We start from the raw sequence: 18580 nt of genomic DNA, 5'->3' as shown, positions 1-18580 counted from the left end.
TTTCCGAATTTCTCGCAAAGTCCCCTGATGATGGAGTTTTATGATATCCAGTCCATTTTTTTTATCGTTGACTAGCTTTACTACCCGGCTTCGCCCGAGACTTGGATTCTCGTCTTGGATTAATACACGGCCTACGCGGAGGGTGGGGGGGGGTGCGTGACGTCAGCAGGCACACTGCGTAACGCTGCCGCATGCGGGTGACATCACAGATCTTCCCTGTCTCAGTGGATGAGAGAGAAATGGCTGATAGGAGCGTTCTAATTCATGGCAGGAAGGAGAGGGGAAATGTGCTAAATGGAACGACCAAAATTTGAAAATAAGAGTTGGCTCCTGAAAAGTAACTCGCAGCACTTTGGCACTTCAACAATGTCTGCCTGCCTACCGTGTGGTATTTGCAATGCAGACTAATTTGGGTCTGGCAATAAAGGACTTCACCGTTGGCCTAACAATCATAAACATATTGGGTCACAGCTGCCACAGAAAACTGGCAGGTGTGTAGTTGCAGAGCACCTCACAATCAGTGGTTGTAAATGCAGTTGTAGGTTTTAGAGATTACACTTTCAAGACCACACTCATCTATATAAAAGGGAAATTTGTGAATGTGTGTCTGTTCGAAATGTTTAGCATACTTCCCAACATGCAACAAACTTGAAATTTGGCATGTGGGTAGCAATACATGTATTTATACGAGCCCTTTGTCAACCCACTGCTGGATGGACTCTCTACATTCTCAGTATTGTGGGAATGTTTGACCATGCTTCACTAGACTGGTCAGGGTGGTGAAGGGCGGGACCAGGACCTGTTGCCGGGAGTCGAACTCTGGTCGCTGGGTTCACAGCACAGTGCTTTAATCATCGGGTCATAAAATCATAACTTGAGTAATTCTGCTCTCAATTACAAGTTGATTTGTTTCGTGTGCAATGCATGTGATCTTCATGCACAAATTGTGTATTTATGTTCAGAGTAAAATTGTCTTTCTGCATATGTGAATGATGGGGCTGTACTCATTTTCCAGTGGTAGAAATTCCATATTTCCACTGGGGTCTGGTATAACTTTTGACTTCCCTTATATTGGTATTTAATTTATCCACCCCAGGTGTCATGATGGACAGAGAATAATTGTGACAGTGATTTGATTTAACAAGCACCACCCAGCTAGCTGTGCATCGCCATTCTCTGAGTATTTGCGTGGGAAGGTTGGCGATCGAGGCAGCCCATTGTACATTACCGGGTGAGGTGTGGTTCCATTGAGAAGCCTAATATTCATCACAGGGGAGATCTGGGATTCCCAACAGGGAAAGGTCCATTATCATTCACCGCGGCATGGTTTTAGCGTGAATATTTGGATACCTCTTCTTGGTTCTTTCGGTAAAGTCACGTAGAAGGGAAATGTTTAATTCTACGTGACTTTACCGAAAGAACAAAGAAGATGAATCCCTGCAGTCATGAAAGCTTTAAATCGAAATTTATTTGGATACCGCCCTGCAACATTTGTCAGCTGCAGCATTGAGATACCCAGCCAAGCTGATCTGTCCCCCACGGCTGGCAGCGTTGTGTACGATCGTGCATCTGCGGGGGCTCTGCATCATTAGCTTTCTTAATTTTTGCAGGGTCATATTTACAAAGCTTATACTAAATATTTCCCTTAATCCATACATAACACTGTGTAACATGTATTTATTTATTTATTGCTCCTGGGTAGTCAGTGTTATTTCCGAATTGCTTATTCCTCAAAAGTACAGAAAATGGCTATTATTCCCCACAAACTTTGTTTTCGGTACCAGGACAGTGATATTTTTTAATTTACCTATTTTTCAAAACATTCCAGATATATTCAGTGCTGAGTAAACTTGGAGTAACTTCTAGAACATTCTAGAACTTTCCAGTAATATAAATAGTGATGTAATGAGAGAGTGCCATCCAGTGGGTGCCAGAGGGTAACTGGGTACAGGCACTATTATGTAACCGGCATCCAATCCTAAGAGGGAATAACATCTGGGCCAAAGGTGACAGGCGGAATCGGGAAGGATGCTTCGGGAACCATCGGAAAGGTTCCTCGAGGGGGCGTGGCTAGTACCTTCAAGACTTTTTCTCTAAGCTTCATCGGACCACAGATAAAGAAGATCCTGGAGTGCAATGAATTCCCCAAGAAGCTCACTCGTAAGGAGAAAGCGTCTTGGAACAGCTTTGTCACAGTGGTTCGTAGCTTCCTGGGCAATCACAAGGTTGGAAATTATGTGGAGCTGGTTGAGACTGGTGAAAAACTACGGCACAATGGGCTGTTGGATGTCCCTCAAAGCCCTTTTCCTTGCTGCTCATCTTGATTAATTCAAGGAGAATATGGAAGCGTACTCGGAGGAACAAGGCAAGCGCTTCCACCAGGATATGCTCGACTTTGAACGCCGCTACCAAGGACAGTATAACGAGATCGTGATGGGAGACTACATTTGGGGGCTGATTCGTGAAAGTGATTTACAGTATAATCGTAAATCTCGAAAAACTACTCCCTTCTAAATCTTTTGTAGTAATTTTTGTATTACTTAAGTATAAATACATGTTCATTTTGATTCATATTTTTTTTTTCTGACTTAAATGAAAATAGGTAGATTTCAAAATATCACTGTCCTGGTCACAAAAGCTAAGTTTGTGGGGAATAATAGCCATTTTCTATACTTTTTTGGCATAAGCAATTAGGAAATAACACTTACTACCCAGGAACAAAATTGTGTTACATAGTGTAATTAGATTAAATAAAAATAAACATTCTATTGGAGGCTGAAGGCCTCTGGAGGAAGACTTAGCAATCAGTGTGCATCACCGAGCCGGTTTGCCATGGAAACCTTGGGATGTGAAATCCTGGACCGTGCTGGTTGCTTTAGCAATGCAGCCACCTACATTCGGGGCACCGCGGTGGCGAGATGTTAACTACCTCGCCTGGTATACAGGAGGTTGTGGGTTCGATCTCGACCCCTGGCGCCTGCTGTATATTTGGAGTTTGCATGTTCTCCCCATGCTTGTGGAGAACATGCAAACATTTAGAAACATGCGTTTGAGTATTTGGCTGCTATAAATTCCCACATGATAAGCCACTTCATTGAGCTATCATTTGTGGCCAGGTCGCTTCTGAAAAAGAGCTATATAAATCAGTGGGCCTTATCTGGTAAAAGCATTTATTTATTTATTATTATTTGGTCTTCGGGATATTGTTGCCGTATTCTGCTGTACAGGTGAATTGCAAGAAATGTTGAGAGCCAATAAATAACCCCCTGCCTGGCAAGTTGCAAAGGGGCTCTGAGCTTCCATCCACAATGCCAAATGATGGATGTGGTCATAGGATTAACAAAAACCTCCTTTATAGTTTATGTTTTTTGTAAATACTTTCCTTTCACTTTCATTTTTACGTTCTTTGACACTTTTGCTTAGGCCTAAGAACTGTTAGGACGTCACTCACTGCTGATATTAGCCATGGTCGCAAATCGAATTCAAGTCACCAGGTTCATAGCGTCATGTTCAAACTACTGCTCCACCCCTCTGGGGAAAGTTGAGTCTTAAATAGTTAATCTTGCTTGCATCCTGTTATAATGTAACTTTTGTCAGTGCCGCATAAAAGCTGACCATATAGCACATATCGCTGCGCGCACAGCGCTGTTTGAATGTCACCGGTTGGTTGGCTCCATCTTCTTATGTGCGATCCTTGACACCTGCACCATCCCTCGCCTTGGCAGGTGGTGTCTGGGTTCCGGCAGTGGCACTGCGTGGACCGGAGCGCGGAGTTCGAGCGTCTGGAGGCTGGCGGGGCGGTGGAACAGCAGGCGCTGCTCTTCGGGAGTCCTGTCCGGGCGGTTCAGGCGCGGAGGCCTCACGACTCTTTCTTTCCGTCGCCGCTGGCCGGCCTGCACGCCATCACGCCACTCCACGGCTGGTCCTTCATCCGCATTCCCGGTAGGTGGTGATGCCGCCCCGTCTGCTACAGAGCTGTGGCAGCAACCTTTGAAGGCCTTTGGTTGTTTTTGGACTTAAACTAAACTAAAATTGAACTATTTTTATTTTACCAGGTAAGGCCCACTGAACTCTCTGTCTCTTTTTCAGAAGCGACCCGGCCACAAATCATAGCTGAATGAAGTGACTTGTCATGTGGAAATTTATTGCAGCCAAATCCTTTTAACGCATTTTGACTCTAAATGTGGAGGGAAAAACTGGAGAACCCAGAGAAAATTCCACGCGACTACAGGCAGAACATGCTAACTCCAAATATACCGCAAGCGTCAGAGTTGGGATCGAACCCACGACATCCTGTATACCAGGCAAGGGGGATAACATCTTTCCACCGGGACTTGGGCAGTGTGTATCAATTTTTGTATTTTAACTTACATATGGCTTGGTGGCTCACCTAATTTTGCTGTGCATGTATCAGAGCGCTGAATCCTGCTTTCTGAGTTTGTGTATTGGAATATTATGCACCCACCCAAAATAATTGCTGCTTTTTACATGCAGTCGAGTTTGATGGGCCAACGACTGACGTGCCCGAAGCTATTTAAAATTCGCAGACAGTTGGAGGACTGTGACAGTTCGCAATAAACAACACAGCACTGATTTTATAAATAGCAATTAAATAATTATTCGTCAGCAGGTTAAGGTTTTTGCATTTTAAACTGGCATTCCATAGTTCTGAGACTGGTTGCAGTACTGCCATTACCCAGTTGCTTGGCAATATTCTTATTTTGCCTGTAAAAAATACCCTAATCACTGGTTAGTGATATTGATTGGCTGTGTCTGCTGCTATTATGTCAACTTTAATGTGGGATAAATTTGTATTATCAGGACCTCCTTGGAAAACTTTGGAATAAGATATCTTGAGAACTGACTAAATGCACGTTATTGTGTATTGTTATTTAAACACCGATGCATTTCAAACCAGTTGTCCGAGACTGCTGCTTTTATGACGCTCGAGAGAAGTCGATGGTATCCGACTCCTGTTGTGGCACTTGGTGGCGCATTTCGTTTTGTTTGTATATATATATGTGTGGTGCTCGCTAACAGCACTTGCCCATACAGTCTATTAAGGCTATATGGGGATCTTTGTTTTTGTATATATGTGTTTGTTGAACTTCTTTTGCACCTTACGTAGGCAACCGTGCTAATTATCGGAGGTGCGTTTACGAGTAAGCTCGTGGAAGTGCAGAGACGTTCACGTCGTTCACCTTAACTGTTTGTGGGCAACCTGTCTGCATTGCTCAATGTCACTTCTGCTAACCGACACACCTGATTTGAGGTAAACATTTGAAGCCTACGTGTTATTCTGAATTTTAATTTAAAAAATAACGAAAGTGAAAAATCTGAAAGTGAAATGGTTAGCGGCGATGATGAAGTGTGCTTCTTGCCAGCGAGGGCGTTCGTTCTCTGAAGTGCCGCCCCGCGTAGCTCGGTCAGGACACGGGAAGCAGCTGCGCCACTATGCAGGAGCCCGACACCTCCGAGTTGATCATCAACGCCAACATTGTCCCCTCTTCCCGTGCGCCGTATATTTTTTTAATTGTATTTCCTCCAGATTTCCCACGAAGAGCGGAATTGACAATGGTCTTTTACCTAGATATGAATTGAGCACTTGTCCATCTGGCTGGGTGGGGGTGGAGCAGTGTTTAGCGCCGTGCGCTATGAACCCGGCGACCCGAGTTCGATTCCCAGCCCTGGTTAAACACTGGTGGCAAGTGATATGTGAACCAACCCGAACTGACCTCACCTTGGGGAAGTATGGTTAAACACCCCCATGACCGAAAGGTTGTAGGGAGGCCTTCATCCAGCAGTGTATTTATATAGTGCTGCACACACACACACGCATAAGATTGCCATTTTTGTAGTTGCAGTTTGTGTGAGTGAAAATAAAAGCGAAATTCTGTGACTGGAAGTAAAATGTTTAGAAAATTAGGCAGCAGATAATGCGCATTGTGATGCTTTGGGAGATGCCGAAGTGTGATGTTTTAACAATGAATCATGTTTAAAGGCAATTTGTTCTATACAATTTTGAACGTTTTGGACAAAACACTTGTAACCTTGAGGAACTAGAGCAAACTAATGCCACATTGACAAGTGACGAATTATTAAACTTAAAAAAACGAAGCAGGAAGGAAAATAGTTGAAGTAAAATGTGAATTAAATAAAAAAATAATTCAGTTTGCGTGTCCAGATTGTGTCCCTGCGTGGTGGCAGTGGCATTGCAGGCAGCGTACGGCCTTGATGAGCGAACGTGACACGCTTACCTACGTATCGTCACCTCCGTGTGAAGGCTCATTCTGTCACTGTGTTCCTTGACTTTTTTCTATGTTTGCTTATCCTTTAGTTATACGCCTCGTTGGGTGGCTTTGTGTCACCCGTCAGGTCAAATTTAATTTGTTTTGTATTACATGTTCGGTAGACGACGAACACAAATGCACTTTGTGAAATGTTTAGCCATTTGGGGAAGGTATTAACTCCCTCGCATTCCGAGACATCTGGAAGTTGCAGGGTGGGTCCCGTTCACCACTGAATCTGGGAAAGTGCAAGCGGTTGGAGTTCATTTTTATTTCGAGAGGCGTAGCGCCGCTGTTTTTAAATACATTGTACTCGGCGAAGAGAACCGTAGCGACATGACGGCACTCTACGATAGCTGGTGCCAAACTGTGCCACACACCCTCCCAAATGGCCTTTTATTGACAAACTGATGACGTACACGTACGTCATCGCAATGGGAAAGGGTTAAAAGGTACACAAACTTGTCTAAATGCAGTGTAATGCAGCCCGGTTGATTGATCCAGCATTCACTCCATCACTTGCTCCGTGGTGGTCAGTTACCTCTTGTTACTCTTCTGTCGCAGCTGCCATAGTTATTGTTGCCGTGAACTTCACTCATTGACTCCTCCACCCATGTTGATTGAGGACTCTGTCTACCTCCACCTCCACACTGCATTCAACCACCACACTACAGGTCACGACACCACTTCTTCTGCTTTTTCCATCTCACTGCTCGACTTTGGAATGCCCTGCCATTGTCTCTTCCCAAACGCTTATATGTATTAAAAAAAACACCTTTCCCAATTTAAGAAACGAGTGAACTCTTCTAGCTATGGCATCTTTAATAGTGAGACAGGATGAGTTGTTTAGAGTACTGTGCTCTGCAGTGCAGCATTCGGCCTCAGTACATGCTGTTTGTGTGCGCGGTGTGAGAAAGGATGTGTTGCTTGGTGTACCGTGTTGTGCTGTGCGGTGCAGCAGCACGGCCTCAGTACGTGCTGTTTATGGCTGCACGGTGTGAGAAAGGATGTTGAGCAGGAAGCCTGCGCGGCCCCGGTGTGTTTACCAAACGCAGGATGAGCTGCCGCACGCGTGGGTCAAGGACGGGCCGCAGGGGAAACCACGGTACCGCTCCCATTGTGTCAACGATGAGAATTGGTTGCCGCTATCATCGCTCGCCGCCGCGCACCCCGAGCGAGCGCTTCCTGGGCCCCTCTCCCTGGGCCCGTGCCCGCTGCGCTCCCAGCCACTCCTCCTCACCCTCGTGCACTGGGAACCCTGCAAAATTTTTTTGGAATTAAAGCCTTCCCTCACTCGCCTATGTTTTTCTGGTGACTTGCAATGATAATTGTGATCGAAGTCTATCAATGTGTTATTTTGGTCAGGTAAATTTGGTCAAATATGATGGTGGAAAAAAACTGTGGAAAGTACATCGTCATGGGTTCAATCCCATGATGCCGTTGAATCTCAACTTTTGGCGGCTTGTATACGCACAGCAACCCAGTCTCGCCACCGCCGTTAAAATGCTCTAAATACTTCCCTTTCCTTTCAGCGCTTTTTTTTCACAACAGGAAAATTGGATAACAGTGCCAGGATTGTGGTTAATTCCACAAGAATAATTTTCGAAGTTTGCAGGTAATTTGTTCCAATTTTCGAGTTGCATACTGAGTCTTAAATGTCCACTTTGCTACAGTGCATGGTGAGCTCCGCTAAATCTCGGTAGCGATGGGAACTGGACCGAGCGCTCGTCACCTGGCTGACCACAGCTGCCAGTGCGGTGAGGTGCCAAGGGTGTTCCGGCACGTTGCTGTGCTCGGCCGCATCCAAGTCCCATTCGAGTCCCATCAGTGGGAAACCACGACAACGAATATCATCAATGCGGTGACCGAATGTTGACCTTCGACCTCCCAGTCAGAAGAGCAACTGTTGCGACCGAACGGCTAAATCACTCGCAACTGAATCTCTTTCATAGCTGCTATGCATTTTTAAATCTAGATTGAAAACTCATTTTTTTAGAACTGCTTTTTGTGTTTAGTTTGTTGTCCTTCCCTCGCACCTCTCATTAGCGCGGTTGGCTACGTATGTTACGAAAGAAGTTCAACATACATACATACATAAACAAAAGAAGAAAACGTGTGCCTGCTAGTAACGCTGTGGTTAATCTTAGTCCAGAAGAATTTTCGCCCCATATACAGGTAGTCCTCTACTGACTTGATTGATTAATTATTTGTGTCAAAATATTGCCAGTATACAAAAACAAGTGCCGTATAAATACAAGAGTATACATTGGTAGGTTAACCTTTTTCCCACCATTGATTAATCTCATGTCACAAAACAAAACTTTTTTTTTGCTGTTGCTTCTGATTTGTTGCTTAGGTTAATACACTAAATAAAAGCTTGATTGTAAAATGCTAATTTATATAGTTTGTTAACCAGGAAAACATATTACACTGAGAGAGATTTGTCGAAGATTACTGCACAAAGCTGTAAGAATATAGTCAATCTGGTAGCCTGGATCCTCAACATGGATAGAAGAATCAATGACTGAAAATGCTCAAGTGATTCGTTTTACATTCTTCATCCTCAAACTGATATTTAATTGCAGTGACAATTGCAATGACTCTAGTCGCAAGGCTCCATCCACTTAAGTCGAGCGTATCGTCCGTTGGCACGACAGACCAATGGCGTATCAAGTGTTCATACTCGCAGTGCCTGTGAAGCACGCACTTAGCTACGCTCTCAGAGCTCCTTCGCTGCTCATTTCCTCCTCTGTTCTCAAATGGAAAGCGAGGCTTGTGCCATCGTTCGGCAGCATTGCATTAGGAGCAGCGCGGTTTGCACCGGCGGTGCCACTAAGTGGCTCACTCCACTTGCTCGGAGCAGCTCTCTCGTCACGACTGATGTGACGCATTCTACTGGGGAGCAAGCCCGGCTCCAGCTCCTCTCGGATTTGGGGCCATCGGGTTGTTGTGTGTGGGGCCCCACCGTGACGGTGATATACCGCAAAGGAGAGGGAACTTGGGGGGACGAGGGGGCTCACAAAGAAAATTGGTGGAGCAGGACCCAGCCCAGCACCCCCCTGTCTGTCTATCGCCAGCTCTTCCAGAGAGCCCCCCCACCCCGACTCCCTGTCTGTGCGTTTGTTTGGTTTGGTGTCTCTGGCTCTTGTTCAGCTGGTTTTGTTTTCTCCTCTCGCTGCCGCTCCTCTCTCGTCATATTTGCGCCAGTCACGGTGCCCTCTGCCCGTGGCTCGGTGTAGCAGCTTGCCACGATACAACAAGTGCCTTGCGTCTCCTCCAAGAACACTTGGAGCGAGCAAAATTTCTTCCACCTTTGAAATTATTGTAGTAAAATGTGTCTATTTTCCATTATTGTAGTAAAAGGTGTCTACTTTCCATTATTGTAGTAAAAGGTGTCTACTTTCCATGTAAAATAATTATTGTATTATTTTCTCCTAGTTATCTCGATAGTCCTTTTAAACTGAATGCTCTATCGATAATCTTAATATAATCGAGAGAAAAAAATTATTGGAATACAATTTTGCTATTTAAAATGATTGGAAAATAAATTAAATAATGCATGGTGGGGTTTCAGTTCCTGAGCCAGTGGTGTAAATTGTATATTCCTATGGTGGAAATGATTGACTATTTAGGACGAGTACCGTTTGTGACGGATGCCAGAGAAGTATGTTCGAGGATTTGTTTAATACTCACCAATTAATTAATTTTAGATTTCACTTTTACTAAAAATCAAACGGATAAGCAACTGCATATGACTAGGGTGACGATTTTACACGTGCCCGGGCACCACCACCAGAGTAGCTCCTTAATGTGTTTGACTCTTCTCGTTGCGGTTGTCATCAAGAAAGTTCGAGCCATTTGAAACGGATTGCGTAAGACGCAGAAGTTGTGATTGTGCGCGCGTGCCCCCTCGTATTGAGGCAAAGTCCGTGTCTCTGTCATCCGCGCCGATGCAAGTCCGTGCCTGTCTGGAAAGCCTCAGCAGCGGGGGCCGCTCGTGATGCAAGCGTCACGGTGTCAACGTGCTGGGGAATACACGGCGGCCACCCCTCACGCCTTGACGGGAAGCGTTGAACGCTTCCTTCCTGTACGGGCCTTGACATTTGGAGTGTTGCTGGTGGCGATCAGGTGATGGGTGCGGTTCCTGCTGGTGTTGGCACCGCGCGTGCTCGCTGTCAGTCGTCGCGGTATCGTGCTACCACAGCTCCTGGATGCTTCCATGCCTGCGCCGAAATGGTGTGGCATGTGTGGCTTCTGCGTTGGACGGTGGCAGGGCCCACATCCGAATCTTCCCAAGAGATGGTTGCGTTTGCATTCGCGCCGTGCGCAACGTGGAACCGTCGCGTTCATATCTCGCCTGCTCAAGCCGACTACAGATTAGGCACTGGCCAGGTTAAATTTACGTCACCCGCAATTGAATTGTGTCGTCAGTTGCATTGTTATTATAAATCCAATCGATCCTTTCCCCCCGAAGGGCACGTGGAAAGTAATTGTGATTAGGACTGGGGGAAAAAATGCGTTTTAACGCCACGCTTCACGTGTAAAACTTTTTCATGTAAAGGAAGTTGTGGGGGTGGGGTGGTGTTATGTGTTGGCATTGTTTGAAGGATATTTATTCCATTGAATGAAAGTTTTATTTTGTTTAAACAGGGAAAAGCAAAAGGCATTATCAAAGCTCTGTGATGTCATTCACAAAACCAAGGGGCATCTTGTGTTGGTGTCGCAAAGCATGCCTACGGGCGACGATATGAGACGCGGGCTTAAAGTGCAACGTTACCGAACTGCTGCTTGAACATCTCGAGTCACTGGTGTCTCCCTTGCGAAAGAAATAATGAACTTGGATCATTTAAGAATGATTAATCAAAAGATATCGAACTCACAAAGATCACCGTCGCCATATCGAACCGGGTGAATCTTGATCTAAAGTCAGATTTTTGTCTTGCCATGTCGAGCGCTAGTTGATGCTGCGTTGGTGGTGCTGAGTGGTGGCAATCCTGTATGGTGGGAATCCTGCAGTTCTGTGCCTCTAGTCGTTTTTTATTCATTGGGGTTGGTGCCCACTTAGGTGTCTGTTAGTGACAAGTAGAACATTTTTCTGTGTAATGTTATATTCACAGTAAAGCGCAGTATATCACTCGCTCACCCGGTGGTTCGTCACCTGCGTATCACTCTTCTATGGCGACTACCGCGTTACGGTTCCCGTGAACTGCATATGTTAATTCTTCCGACCGAGTTCAACCACCACCACAATGTAGATCACAACACAACAACACACTCACCCACTCACTCTCCCCCTCATCACACTGCAGTCACAACACACTCACCCACTCACCACACGACAGGTCACCTCACGTATATTTCTGCTTCTTTACTTTCACTGCGGCACTTTGGAATTCCCTCTCCTCATCGTTTCTTTTCCCCTTTGTCAATTCAAGATATGTGTTAACTCTTACCTATTACATCTTTGTACTGTTTTTTTCTTTGGGAATTTGAGTGTGCTTAGGAACCGTGTTAAAATGTATATACAGTATATATTATTTACATAGAATGGTGATCGATTTAGCACCGTTATCTGAATGTAACTGTGCTGCCGTAAGCCTTAGGGCTTTCCAACCGAGTCGTCAGAATTTTGCAAAGCAGAAGGGGGAGTTTCTGCAGGTGGTGTTGACGGAGTTTTGTGGTGGCACCGGCCCTCGTGGCTCGGCCGCTCTGCGCCCTCCCTCTGAGCCAGGTTTGTCGTGGCCATGAGTGCATCGCAATCGCTGTTTATGACCGCCGCTCTTGCCGTTGTCAAGTGGGAGAGCTAGCACTGTCCGGAATCTATAAATTAGTGCCGAGAATGAGACTTCCTCTGTGAACGTGTAAAGGCCCTCGTTGGTCACCCCCAGGGAGAGGGACTGTTTGGGTGAAGCGTCACGTGGTGCGTAACACGCGCGCCAACGTTGCAACTTAGCCTGTGATCCCGGTCATGACAGCACCTGAGCCACCTGCTTTCCTGTGTGCGACCTCTTTTGTTAATGCCTGCATGTTTCAATTTCATCGTTTCAAGTTTGATTTATTTAATATACTTTGCGTGTTTTCCCACAGTACTGTTTTGATAATTCATAATAAGAATCTTGACTCACCAAGTTGCCGGTCAATTCTGCATATGGTCTCTCTTGGGCCGAAAATTGTATTAATGCTTTTTGGAAAGTCAAAAATGGCTGGAACTGCCATGGTAATTTGGAATTTCAATGACTGGCGCAGGTCACCGTTGGAGACGAGTGCTGAATCTGTGCACTGTTTTCAGTCCGTCTCGTGCAGCAAGTCGGGCCGCACGGATGCATCACTGCTTCTGGGTGAAATAGCTATTTATTGCTTAACGTCTTGTTGACGGTCAAGTGTCACGTTTCGAGGACAAATCCCCGGAACTAGACGCCATAGAATAGCGTGTGGCGCTTGCGTGCCTCTCGTACCACAGTCACGAGACACCGCCTCTACGGCTGTATGGAAGTGGTTTTCTGCCCCCTCTCTGCACAAATACGGCTCGGTTCCTCATTGCTGAATACTGTAAATCAAATGCCAGGCCGAAGTTGCCGTGCACGGGGTGCTTAGCGCAATCGGTCATCGCTGATGAGACCGCTACACAGTCCGCAGTGCACTCGAGAACCGTTGTATAACTTTGGACTCAGACTGAACCCTGGCACCTAATTGGTCATTGCAAACGTTTGAAACGTGAATAACAATAAGAGCATAGTCAAATGTTCTTGGGAATTACAACCTCGAGTGGTGCTGTATGCCTTCTACTGCCCCGTTCAATGCTGCATGCCGTATTAACGTGCCGTGTTATGTTGGTACAGCTTTGTATCATGTCCTGCTTTGTGCACTCGGTGCTGCGTGCTCCATTGAACGTTGGGCACTGCGCGTTTGCCGCGTGCCTGCTCCCTGTTTGCCTGTGTGTGTCGCGTGCCGCGTCCTCTGCGTTGTGTACGTATTAACGGGGGCGACGCGTTATTGTGTGTGTGCTTGCTTCCCTACCACCCCCACCCTGCCTCGGGCCTCCATGGTAACCTCCGGCAAGGGGAAGTGTGTGAATAATGCCGTTTTCCTGAGCTGCTTCACCAAGAACATGGGACTCGGCCAGAAAACAGGAAGAAAGCAATGCCAGCTTGTGGGCCTGATAATGGCCACGCTGTCATTCAGGAGCTAATCACGGCCGGTAACAACATGCAAAAGAGCCGTTTTGTTTCGTAAAGATATTTCACGAGAAGAATTGGTGTTGCCCTTATTCCATTAGTTTGAAAACTCATTTCTTTTGAACTGCTTTTTGTGGGTTAGTTTGTTGTCCTTCCCCGCATCTCTGATTAGCACGGTTGGCTACGTACGGTGCAAAAGAAGTTCAAGATACATATTACGTTTTCTCAACAGTAAACCGTACACTAGGCAATGTCCCTGCAGAGTGTATTAAACGGCAATCGATGGAACCCCATCCAGACTAGCTGAGCAACAAGCACTCAATCCACTAAGCCATCGCGCATTATAATCAGCTCTTCACATATACAGCACTGCCAAGAAGCCCCTCAACTGTTGATACGTGTGGCTCTCTCTTGGGCCTTTTGTGATAACCTTGTTCTGTAAGAATGGCACAAATACAAAATGAACTAAATAATAACTTCTGATTAAAACCACATTACACTGCCTAGACATATTAAAAATGCTTCTTTGGCAATGCTGTGTGTTCGTGTTGATGGTGCTGGGTGTTCGTGGTGATGTTGCTGCGCTTCTTCGTTGATGGTGCTGCGTGTCCGTGTTGACGGTGCCGTGTTGGCATTGCCGTGTTGATGGTGCTGCGTATTCGTGTTGACAGTGCCATGTTGGCATTGCCGTGTTGATGGTGCTGCGTATTCGTGTTGACAGTGCCATGTTGGCATTGCCGTGTTGATGGTGCTGCGTATTCGTTTTGACAGTGCTGTGTTGATGGTGCTGCGTGTCGGTGGTGCTGTGTTGATGGTGTTGCGTGTCAGTGGTGCTGTGTTGATGGTGCTGCGTATTCGTGTTGACAGTGCTGTGTTGATGATGCTGCGTATTCGTGTTGACAGTGCTGTGTTGATGGTGCTGCGTGTCGGTGGTGCTGTGTTGATGGTGCTGCGTGTCCGTCTTGACGGTGCCGTGTTGATGGTGCTCCATGTTCGTGTTGATTGGGTTGCGTGAGATGCAATAGTGGAGCTCATGGAGGCCGGGGCGCTCGGGGTCCCGCCCCACGCAAATGAAAACATTGCTCGGCCTCCTTGCCGCGTTTTACATAACAAGGGCCGTGTGGAAGTGCTGACGGCACCGGAGCCCAGTAATAGCCCCTTCCTGTTTGTACAGCACGCGCGGGGCAGCCGTGCCGCTGGCCGCGCGCTGTTTTGTTGCCGAGGTCTCCCCGGTCCCCGTGTTTTGTGTCGAAAACGTCTGCGACCCCAATCTCGCTCCAGCGGCCGCGACCCGCCAGTCATTATGCACTTCCCTTTTGTTTTTGCTTGTTTTATTTCTTTATTTACAGTAATGTTTTTTTTTTTAAAGACCTATTTACAATAATAAACCTTTGTCCTTAGAATAACATCTATGAGTACCATATGGGTCATTTCCATCGTATGGGCACCACCATTTACAATGTTCGTATTGATATTTTGTGTAGATTGACAGTGATAATCGCATTCATCTTGCACCTTTATGTAGTGAAACGCCCGCAAGGCGCCTTGCAATATCCTGATTGTTTCTACCGCTCGGCAATTAATCGCACGGCAATTCGGCCACGCTCCGTGCGTTTCCTGCTCATGAGCCACACTGCTTTTAAAATTCCTGATGAGAGTGGCGTTTTGGGCCCAAATTTTGGAGCTAATTTGACAAAAGCTCCATCACCAGCGCCAGCCACATGAGTTGGCATGAGGTTGGCGCAGCTCCGGTGCAGAGATCGGCACGTGCACTACGGCTACTTGGATTGTTGCATCGTAGCGGTGTGGTGGGGAGGTCTTGATCCGAGCAGTGCCTATGGAGTGTGGTTCATGTTAATGATGATGATGAAGACGATGATGTTGATGCTGGTTCGGCATTAAATATGTAGACAGTTTGACACAGGCTTTCACGACCAATATTACTCATAATAAAGGTTTTTTTTCGGGTTAGGTAATGTAAGTATAAATGTGTCGTTAACCCACCACCATCCGACACAGCCTGTTAGTAAGGTTTATCACGGAAACAAAACATGCCAATTAGTTACTACTTCAGCCCACCAGTGTGTTGGAGAGTAAGTCCACAACATTTACAATTTTAGTACAACGTTTTGCTGGTAATTTAATCCAGCATCATCGGTTGGGTTAACAACACATTTATACTTACGCACTCTAACGCAAACAAACCTTAATTATGAAATCTGTAGACGCATGCATCGGGTGGTGGATGCACGGCTGCTAACCTGCGGTAGACGCAGGGAAACTTCCTGGGGGTATAGTGGAGGTGATTGGTCTCGCGTGACTGAGGTTCGTTGAGGTGCTGTGGAGGCCTGGTGCTGAGACCCGGGTGCCAGTGTCACGCGCTGTGCTCTGTGTGAATGCCGTGGAAAAATTAACTAACCACATCGCTTTCGGAATTGTAATTTGTTTATGGCAACATAAATTGTATAACATAACGAACAGCTACTTGTTTTCATCGTAGGAACCCCCCTCCCCTTTTCCCTCCCAAATGCCCTGACCCCTACCCTTGTATTTTTTTTTATGACAACAACATTTATACGGCAATCAAATGCCTCAGCAACTCTGAACAGCACCTTGTGTCTCATCTCACATTTCAAAGGGGACCCCGGGTGGCAGCTGTTCAACACAGGATTGGTCGGGCACTGGCCTAGAAGTGGGCATTAGCTTGCCAGCAAGAAGATATAATTCCCACCTGCAATCCCGGTTGACTAACTTTGTGAGTTTATTTCAAATTTGGGCTTTGGCGCCGGCACACAATGAAAGGCCCGCTCATCTCAAATGTCGTCACGGGATCTTTATTGTCCACTGTTAAACGGACAGCGCGCTGTGCTTTACGGTGTGTTCACTGTAAAGCACAGCGAGCCTTCCGTGGTAACCAGGGTGGTAACCAGGGTGGTAACCAGGGTGCACCTGCTAGATTTGAACCACAAACCTCTAACAAACCTGAAGGCCGATCGGGGCTGTGGGCATCAGAATTCAAGTGTCATGCGATTAGTTCATAGCAGAGGTTCGGACTTCCAGCTTGGTGCTATTCAGCTAATGCTGAACAACTGGACAGCCTAGACTTGCACAATTTCCTCTCATCGCCTCTCTTCACAAGCTGAAGCATGTTAACTGCTGTTTGTTGCTGACCTCTTGACATCTTGGGCCTTTGGGCCTGTGCTCAATGGCTATTTAAAGAAAATTTAATCAAGTGTCAAGAGACGGGAAGTACGGAGGTCTTTATCTGGGCATTAAATTGCACCAGAGTCAAAACGCTCCAAAGGGCATTCATATGGCAGGCAAAGCAAAGGTGCAGGAGAAATGTTTTACACTTGTGTAAGAACTTATATGACATGGGTACAGAGAGCTGGTGGATTAGTGGCTATATACAAATATATTTATATGATTTTTTTTGGAAACCATGAAGCATTTGCATCAGTGTTTTTGCAGTTGATGTGCAGTAGTTTAGCCATGCAATCCATTGAAAGGATCTCAAAGACGAGTGCCATTTCAGTGTGGAGCATTACAGCTTTAATGGGTGCCCGTGCCAATGTGGGGTGGGTTTTTGTCGGTGCGTCCGTGCTATGGAAATGGGCAGCCCCTCACTACAGACTGTGCTCGTGTTACTCACCGACCCGTGCGCGCGTCCACATGTGCTTTGCAGACAAAGAGACGCTGATCACGGACAGCGGCAAGCTCTACGCGCTGGATTGCCTGCTGTGCCGTCTCAAGATGCAGGGCCACCGCGTCCTCATCTACTCCCAGATGACTCGCATGATCGACCTGCTGGAGGTAGCGATGCGTGCTCGCTCACTTTCTCACTCGCTCGAGTGTCTTCAGTTTGTTCGCTCATTGCTGTCTGGCTGCTGTAATGGGGCGATCGTACAAACCAAATGTGTGGGGAAAAGGAGGACGATGTCAACACAAACATGTGAACGAGCCAAGCCTACCCTTCTTACCGCACTGCACCATGGTTCCACCAAATGTTTATGTTGTGTATTGGTCAGTGTTGGTTTAAGCGAGCCTGACTGATGATGAGACGCAGAATGTCTAAACCGGTCCAGACTTGTATAAAACGAACAGTGCTGAAAAAAAACTCTCAGAAGGCTTCGTAGCTGACGGGATTTGTAAAAAAAAATACTTACATTTTTTATAGTGGAGAGACGAATATGTGCAGGAGGCGTATTGGCTACTTAGTTATTTTCATACTTTTATTCTCCACAATGATGCTCATGAGTGGTTTGCGTTCACTCTTTGGATAGAGCACAACCCTTGCTCTGCTGACCACAGGCCCCGAGTCAGATGATGGCTGGGGAATAAAAGCAGCAGTGAAAGCAGACTCGCACGACATGACGCTGTTCTGTATATCATAATTGTCTACGCTGGGTAGCCCAGCGGTTAACACACCCTTTACCACGGCCTTATTTTACACATGCAGTAAGTGATTCCATTCCTGCCGTGGCCGTTTGTGGGGAGTTTCTGGAATGGATGTTGAATACTTTGCCACGTCTACGTGGCCACGTCATCGTGTTGCCAGTGTTTAAGGGCAGATTGCCGTGGTTTAGCTAAACAAAAATGCTTCTGACACTCGCCTTGTATGGTAACCCACATCTCCTTCACAAAATATTCATCGCATATCGATGGTGCCCTCCTGGGTCTAAATAAGGAAACCAGTCACATGCCACCCCCTGAACTTGGGTCAGTCTTAACGTCTGTTAAGGGGCCGTCCATAAATGACGTCACGCGATTTTGGCAGATTTTTTACCCCCCCTCCCTTCCTCGTCACACAGTGTCACAAAAAGTCAGACCCCTTCAAAGATGACGTCACAAAGCTCTGCCCCCCCCCCCCCCCTAAAACTATATTTCCATTTTGAAAATAAAACTTGCTTCAAATCACTTTAAACTGTTATCATTGTAGTGCATATTTAATGTGGCACTGCACTCTGATGTTGTAGGAGAAAACACGTATTAAAATGAGGTGTTGGAAAGCTTAAATTTAGCATAAAATTCACTTGAAAATATTAATCATCTAGCTAAAACTGCAGATGTTCAGAATATTATATTGAAATTCTCTTATAATTAAACAATATAAAAGTA

At 46.2% G+C, this 18580-nt stretch overlaps 1 protein-coding gene across 2 annotated transcripts in view; it reads left to right on the top strand.

Moving 5' to 3' along the window:
* INO80 (INO80 complex ATPase subunit) overlaps positions 1-18580 on the top strand; it is a 98512-nt gene that overhangs the window by 63337 nt on the left and 16595 nt on the right. For both annotated transcript variants that reach the window (XM_061568707.1, XM_061568708.1), the window contains exons 27-28: positions 3726-3942; positions 17148-17275. In XM_061568707.1, the coding sequence (XP_061424691.1) occupies positions 3726-3942; positions 17148-17275 (345 nt within the window). The remainder of the gene's footprint in view (positions 1-3725; positions 3943-17147; positions 17276-18580) is intronic.

The sequence above is a fragment of the Lethenteron reissneri genome, chromosome 41, assembly GCF_015708825.2.
Source record: "Lethenteron reissneri isolate LAM-NWPU_2019-01 chromosome 41, ASM1570882v1, whole genome shotgun sequence".
NCBI classification, from domain to species: Eukaryota; Metazoa; Chordata; class Hyperoartia; order Petromyzontiformes; family Petromyzontidae; genus Lethenteron; species Lethenteron reissneri.
This window is presented reverse-complemented; position numbering and strand designations above follow the sequence as displayed.